The 8,362-nt window shown below is 31.3% G+C and overlaps 2 protein-coding genes across 2 annotated transcripts; one reads left to right on the top strand and one right to left on the bottom strand.

The window, feature by feature from the left end:
• Nucleotides 1–2,625: 2,625 nt before the first annotated feature.
• On the top strand, nucleotides 2,626–3,476 carry LOC128126907 (uncharacterized). Its single transcript, XM_052765075.1, has 3 exons — nucleotides 2,626–2,877; nucleotides 2,926–3,364; nucleotides 3,466–3,476. Exons 1-3 carry the CDS (start codon nucleotides 2,626–2,628, stop codon nucleotides 3,474–3,476), a joined length of 702 nt encoding a protein of 233 aa, XP_052621035.1.
• Nucleotides 3,477–4,308: 832 nt separating this feature from the next.
• Nucleotides 4,309–7,123, bottom strand: LOC128126905 (uncharacterized). Its single transcript, XM_052765074.1, has 6 exons — nucleotides 6,614–7,123; nucleotides 6,151–6,288; nucleotides 5,633–5,903; nucleotides 5,030–5,127; nucleotides 4,606–4,680; nucleotides 4,309–4,485 (listed from the first exon to the last, which is right to left on the bottom strand). Exons 1-6 carry the CDS (start codon nucleotides 7,058–7,060, stop codon nucleotides 4,309–4,311), a joined length of 1,206 nt encoding a protein of 401 aa, XP_052621034.1. The 5' UTR covers nucleotides 7,061–7,123.
• Nucleotides 7,124–8,362: the final 1,239 nt, after the last annotated feature.

Here is an 8,362-nt window from a genome sequence, read left to right as displayed (position 1 = left end):
GCCACCACTACTGCCACCACCTCTGCCTCCAGCCGACCCCACCACTGCAACCTCCGTCACTTATACCACCGTTACCTCTGCCGTCACCACCTCTTCTATCACCAATCATTATAATCATATATGATTACTCAATATGTGAACAGACATATGTGTATAATCATTTATTATTAGGCATATACGTATAAATATGTATAATCATATACGATTATACATCTCTGCCATATTATCATTTATGATTAGGCACACGCCGCTGATGACAGTATATTGGAGCGTTAGAGCAGCAAATAAGAAAAATATGTGACTGAGGTTGAATCTCAAGATCTCTTTTTTTTTAAACTCAAGTCAACTGTCCTATATATATATATATATATATATATATATATATATATATATATATATATATATATATATATATATATATCCTAATAAATGAAGATCATTTTGCCAAATATCATCTTCTCATTAAATTTGTCACATGTAATTTTGTAAATTTTTTGATTAAATTTAAATCCACATGTTATTTTGTGGTTTTTTTGAATTAAATCAATTAATATGCCACATAATACTAAATTTATATATGTAAAGTATTAAATATATTTAATGTGATAATAAATGCAAAGAATCTTAAAAAATATATACGATATATTAAAATACATTTAATATGATAATAAATTTACTGAATATGACAAAACAATCATTGATATTATGGATGATCTTCTTAATAGTGATTCTATTTATTCATTAGTTGAATATGTCTATTTATTTTGGAATTTTATTTTAAAACATTTTTAATATTTAAACTTTGATATATTTTTTTTTATCAACTCGTGTAATACACGTGTTTCACACCGAGTATTCTAATAAATGGAAATCATTTTTGCCAAGTTTCATATTCTTATTGTATTTGACACATGTTATTTTCTAAGATTTTTTAATTTATTGTTCTTTTCACTTGTCATTTAACGAGTTTTTCCATTTTATTAAATTGAACATAATATTTAAATGTAATAATTATAATAAGTACAATAATAAATGTGTATCAATTTGATTAATGCAAGTTTCCTTTTAATTTCTAAGTTTCTAAATTTAATCAAATTATTTCATTTGTTTATTTAGTTATATTATTTTTTAAATTTAAAAGAGAAATGAAAAAAAAAAGTTAAAAATAACAAATTGAATATTACATTTTAATAATTCAATAATTTTCTTTCTTTCTTTATAAATTCAAACTCCCTAAATTTATAAATATTCATATTTTTTTAGTAAACTCGTGTAGTACACGAGTTTCACAACTAGTGTATATATATATATATATATATATATATATATATATATATATATATATATATATAATATATATATATATATATATATATATATATATATATATATATATATATTGTAAATAATTGTGAATGACACCATTAATTGGTGAGAGTTATCCTATCATATTATTTACATGACATATGATATTTATTTCTTTGTAGTGTAAATAACATGCTATTGCAAAGATATAACAATACAATTTCAAAAGATATAAATATCTCATATCTCTTCTAAATCTTCTTTCTTCTCCATTAAATTTCTTTATCACTGTTATTATTTAGTTTGGTTTAAATTATCTTAATCATGTTGAATTTATAATACGTTATCAACACGAAAGCTCTAGTCAATGTATGTATAACTTAGTAAAAACACTATTAATTATAAAATCTTTCATCATATTAAAATAATAATAATACTAATGAATTAATAAAGCTTATATATTATGGACATTATGGACTACTAACGATTTTTATTTCTTATACTAACATTTTTTATGTATTCTAATGTTTATGCATACTAACATTTACATTATGCAACTAACTTTTATATATGCACACTAACATTTACATTATGCAACTAAATTTTATTTATGCATACTAACATTTACATTATGCAACTAACTTTTATTTATGCATACTAACATTTAAATTATGGAACTAATTTTTATCCTTATATACTAACGTTTATTTATACATGTTAATGTTTATTCATATTTTAGATACTCTTCATAATTTTATTTAAATATTTACTAATATTTATTTATGTTTCTAATTATTAAAATTATACCAAGTAAAGTTATGTATTAGTTATAAGTCTTATTAAATGATTTATAAAATACATAAATGTACATAATATATATACCCAACGGATATATATGAAACGGTTATAAACAACAAAAAACAACAACTATATTTTTTACTATAAATAAACATCTTTACACTACTTATTCTACCCACAACAAATATTTCTCTCTTCTATCAAACAAATCAATTTCATGAAATCAAGCTTTAAGATGATTCATGCTTTTGTGATAATCATGACTGTAATAGTCATGTTACTTTTCATCCTAATCCTTAACATCGAAGATAATATGAAATTTCATCTACTTTTAGGCTTGTATGCAATGTTAGCTTTAGCGCTTCTTTTTTGTGTAATAGTTATTGAAATAAATTCATTTTAATTTAAATTTTTATTTTGTTTAAAATTTATAGTTACAATATGTCCAACATTGCAAAGTTCGAGTTTGCAACCCTTCAAGTTAGTATGAAAAACTATGTGCAATGAATGATAGATGTAAAAATGCATCTTAAATCCATGGGAATCTCAAATGCTATATACAAATTTAATAATTGTTTAGCACAATATAAGGAGAAAGCACAAGTTTTCCTTCATAAACATATTGATGAAATGTTGAGATTTAAATATCTTGATGATACGGATCCAAATATTCTCTGGAATCTTTTGAAAGAAAGATTTGATCATCAGAAGGAAGTTATACTTCCAAATGCTAGAGATGAATGGAGAACATTGAGGTTTCAAGACTTCAAAAAGGTAAGCGAATACAACTCAGTTTTGTTCAAAATATGTTCATAACTCAAGTATTATGGAGATGAATTTACTGATGAAGATATGTTGGAGAAAACTTACTCCATGTTTCATGCAACAAACATTGCCTTGATGCAACAATATCAATTGCAAAAGTTCACAAGATATTCTGAACCGAATGCGTGTCTGCTTGTTGTAGAGCAAAAAAATGAGCTCTTGATGAGAAATCATGAATCTCGTCCAACAGGATCAGTAGCACTTCCTGAAGCAAATGCTACTCATCGAAACAATACACATGCACGAGGGTGTGGTCGTGGTCGAGGACGAGGTCATGGATATTTTAATCGAAACCAAAGCCAAAATCAAAACCATAATTCTTTTCATAGACAAATTGATAATCGTGGTCGTGGCCAGAAAATGAATAATTACCATTCTTCACAAAGAAACAATGTCCATACACAAGACAATGCCAAAGTGGCAAGGAATGATACTGGTACCTCACAAAAATTTGATGGTTCATGCTATAGATGTGGTAGCACAGGCCATTGTTCAAGCACCTGTTGCATACCTGCACATCTTTTTCAACTTTGTCAGGATTCCATTAAAGGAAAAGGCACTACAAGAAAAAAGGCCTTTTACGACGCTCATTGTGCGTCGTGACAGGCTCAGACGACGCGCAAATGCGCGTCAAGGAAGGCCCTGTCATAAAGAGAGACGACGCGCTTTTGCGCGTCATCTATAGACGACGTGCATTTACGACGCGCAATTACGACGCGCGTTTACGACACGCAATGCGTATCAAGGAAGGCCCTGTCATAAAGGAAGACGACACGCATTCGCGTGTCGTAACCTTACGACGCGCGTGTTAATGACACGCAATGCGTATCAAAAAAGCCCCTGTCAAGAAAGACCATGTCATAAATGAAGATGACACACATTTTTGCGTATCGTAATTTTAGATATTTAAACAAAGTATTATTTATAGATTTACTAATTTTCAAATTAAATAATACATTAAAAATGTCATAATACAAAATAAAATACCATAAATAACAAAGATAATTCATTTCACTAATATATCAAATACAAATAATTATTCCAAAAGTAAGTAAATGTTATAAAAAAAATGAACTCATTTATATACAATTGCATCATCTAGCTTACTATGTGCTAACAACTCTCTGTGTGTTTACTTTTGCTTGAGTCTCGTTTCCTCCAAAGCTTCTAGCCATGCCAAAATATGATACCTGTTGATAAGATTAAGATATTTATTAACCCAGTCCCCACTTGCACCCACTTGCAGGCCTGACTTGGTTATCCTCAATAGTCAATTCCCCACAACTCATCTTTGAAACAAACTAAAGGAACTTGGAGTTCTGCATGTTATTTGCCAAACCAAATAAATAATATCCTGATTATAAAATTAAAAAAATACATTTACCAATTCACATTGACCATGTCCACACCAACAACAACACCACAGGATGGAATTGGGCATCTCAAAGTCAAACATTCAGGACCATCATTGATATATGTGCTAATGTAAGCTACCATCTTCATTGGCAAAGCATGCTTCATGAACATTGCTAACATTCCTGCAGGGTTAGATAGCAACTTGTTAGATAGAAGAAATTTAAAATCTTGATACAGAACAATTTGTTATTCACAAAAATTAAACACTTTTCCAGTTAATAAGAAAGTAAAATGGTTTCAAAAAAATTGAAGCGTTATTACCGTTCTCTTTCTTTCTTTACCAAAATTGTGATGTATGCCATATGGATATTCTTTGTCAAATCTCTCAGCTCCAACCTACATTATAATTCTTTTAAATGCTCCAGCAACATGAAAACAATTCTTTCAAATTTGCAATTCTTTTAAATGCTCCAGCAACCGGAGTAAAGTACACGCTTCTTTGAAAACAAAGGCAATACACGAATAAATTTTGAAAGGAAATTGGAACGCAATTACATAGCTACCATTTTTTTAAGTAAAAATTAGATACAATACTAATAAACTACAACTCTATTGAATTTAAAAAAGTAAAATTTAGATACAAGACTAGTAAACTAGAATTCTAATGAATTTAAAAAAGTAAAAATTAGATACAAGACTAATAAACTACAAGACTAAAAAAATGGAAGGATTTATCTCTCATTACCTCTTCATGTTCAATTGTCCGGCCAAATGGAATTATAATTTGAGACTCGATAAACCTTATGGGCCGCATCTCGGGATACCCATACGGGTTAGCTTTAACTGAGGAAGCAGATAAGCATTCAAATACAAATCGGCCCAATGCCGTTTTGTATTTAATATGATGCTATAATTTTAAAGACCGAAATTAAAAATGCTACAACACTCGATAAAATGAAAGTAAATTGCCACTTCTCTTCATTTAGGCCAATTTTGGATAGTTTATGTGTTCACAAGTTTGTGATGGTTGAAACACAGCTTTCTACAATATAAGTATCAAGTAGTCGACACATTATTATACAAATGGTCACTCAAGTGTGTTTCAGTTGTAGCGCCATCCATCATGTTGTCGCCTGATCTCCTTTAATTACGAAAATACCCCCACACACCCTAAACAACTGAACTAATAAAGCAAAGAATCACAGAATATGTATAAATGTGTGTGTAGCCTCCAATATATTGCATCTTAGCTCCAACTTAACAGTTTGTGGATCCAATCTATGTAGATACCCAATATAGATGCCATTGGTCAGACCTGTTTCAGGAGTGCATCATCATGTCATTTTACATAGATGGTCATTTAAATTGCTGGTAATTAGCGTATCGGGTTTCCTTCGTAACACCATTGCTAATACTACAAACAGACCCACCTGAGATTTTGAGGGTGTTTTTTGGGCAACTTTCTTGGATCCCTTTGAGCCACCTTGTTGAATTGCAAAGTCAGCAAGAATGTTGTCTAAGGACCAAAGGAGAAAAGAACTAAGGGCTTCCATGGATAGTTTGTTGATCCAATCAACTGAGGTTTTGTAAACAGCCTCAGGAATATGTGACACAGGATTCTGCACTTGAGAGAAAGTGGATTAGAAGCTTTGTGTGTGTGTGGAAAATAGTAAAAGTGTATATTTTGATACAAAAAGCACTGAATCATACACAAACAGTTTGAAATATTCAGATTTCAAAATCTTTATACGATGATATCATGTTAATTAGTAGAGAACACACTCACAGGGCCTAAAATTTGGCAGCATAAGTTCGAATCCTTTTGAATTACATTATATGAAGAGAGAGTCTAAGAGGAGAACTTACATCTGCAACCTTAGCAACAGGAGATTCTCTCAATAACTTCACCCAGGGAAATTGTGAAGCAGTCACGCTAGAAAATGCACGTCCAAAATAGTCGGCAAACCTCATCAACTGTATATCTTGATGTGCCTCGAATGAAGTCTATGAACACATACAAAGAAGTTACAAAGATTAGCTTCCTATATTTCAACTAATAATCAAATTGTGTGAGAATGAAGTTGTGTATGTAATCTACAACCATATTGACAATAATTTTCATCCTAGAACTATACTAAACTTTGATAAACTACACAGTAATTAAAGCTGAATCCAAACAAAAAACTACAGAGAAATGTCTTAATTACATATCTTCCTGTTCCGATCGAAGCCTATACAGTACGCAAATCAGTTGAATTTTAAATGGTAATGAGAGAAACCTCAATCAAAACATTGAATTGTAGAAAATAAACATATAAAATTCACTCACCGTCACCTCCAACAGAAAACTAGCCAGGTCGTCGACATCGATCTTCTCCGCCGCTTCCGCAATTGTGACCTTAGGTTTCTTTACTTTCTTCGGTTTCTTCTTCTTCTCCTCAACATCATCATTCCCAGCCACACCATTGGCAACCTCTTCATCGCTGTCCTCATAATCGGAGTAGTTCTTCTTCCTTGACGATTTAACCGGAGGAGGAGCAGGATCATAAATCGACAATCTCTGTGCTTCTATAACCTTCCTACGCTCCTCCGATTTCTTCTCAATAGCAGTGAAGACATTATCATTACCAGCGACAACAGATCCGTTTGGAAGCGCCTTCGGTTGAGGCACCTGCTGCTTAGGCTGATTCTTCACGTTCTTCTTAGCGTAAGTAACCTTCTGCCATCCGTGATTGTTGTTGTTGTCTTCAGAAATATTGTTGGATTCGAACTCCATTTCGGGAATTGGATTAGAGAAGAAGATAGGGATAGATTCGGAGAAAGGGAGAGATGATCAGAGCGCTGATTTGGCAAAATCTCAAATTCCCTAAAAAAAATCCTCATAACTCTAAGAAAATTCCTTAAAAAATCTCATAAATTTTCAAGACCCGCTTTCCTCAATTCTTAAAGCACTGGCCTTATTTATATATATATATATATATATATATATATATATATATATATATATATATATATATATCTGAATGCAGTTGTTGTTACAGAATTTCAGCGGAATCTTATAAATTGTTGATTGTATAACGAATTAAAGTAGAATCCAAAAAAGTGAGATGGGGTCATACCTGTAACTTTGAGGCCACGATGGGTTTAAGGAACTAGGTTTTCTTTGATGTTGAGGGTTATCGTCAGAATAATTTGAAAATTCTGAATCATTCCCATCGTCTTCACCTCTAATGGAGTCCTTGTCTTCCTCATAATCTTCACTCTCGATGAAAAAGGCTTGATCTGATATTGAATTCTTCATTTTCTCACAAATTTCGTAGCCTTCTTTTCAGATCTCTGAGACTTCAAAGAAAAGAGGTTAATCTCGTGTAAGATAAGCTTTAAACAAAATCAACTAATTAGAATCATACTAAACTTCAATATTAATCTAACCTAGGGCTTGTAAACTTGAACAATCGTTGTAGTCTTTGGTGAGGTCAAGTGAGCCCGAGGCCTAGTTCCAACAATAGTCGATTTTTGGTATTTGATTGAGAGAGAGAGAGAGAGATAAGAACGATTGAAAGAAGGTAGAGGAGAGCATGGCGGGGTTTTTAATTTTTTCAGAATTTCATTTCCCCCTTTCCCCCACTATTAAAGGATGGAACGCGCGTTCCATTAAAAAATATAAAGCGACATCCTTAGACGACGCGCATTTTATTATAGGTGCCCTCCGTGTTTTTTTTAGACACTAATTTAAGGGCGCGCAATAATGCGTGTCTTCTATCCTTAAATTTTTTGAAGAGATGACATTTTTCTAATGTCACTCTCCTTTGCGTAACATAGATCAATGAGCGTCGTATTTTGCGCGTCGTAAAAGGCCTTTTTTCTTGTAGTGAGGAAAAGAAGCAAACCTCATTGATAATGTTGAATGTTATTCGCTAACTTTTGCTGAGTTCTACAATGACATGGAAGACATAAACTAAAAATTTCTATTATTGTTCTAGTAAACTGTGACAACCCGAAATTTTCGTTCGGTCAAACCCTAAGGTCAATCACTTCAAATTATAAGTCAAGTTCATTTTTATTTATTTAAAAGTAA

This window comes from Lactuca sativa, chromosome 6 (genome assembly GCF_002870075.4).
Source record: "Lactuca sativa cultivar Salinas chromosome 6, Lsat_Salinas_v11, whole genome shotgun sequence".
Classification (NCBI taxonomy): domain Eukaryota; kingdom Viridiplantae; phylum Streptophyta; class Magnoliopsida; order Asterales; family Asteraceae; genus Lactuca; species Lactuca sativa.
The sequence above is the reverse complement of the archived record's forward strand: the minus strand, read 5'-3'. Positions and strand labels throughout refer to the sequence as shown.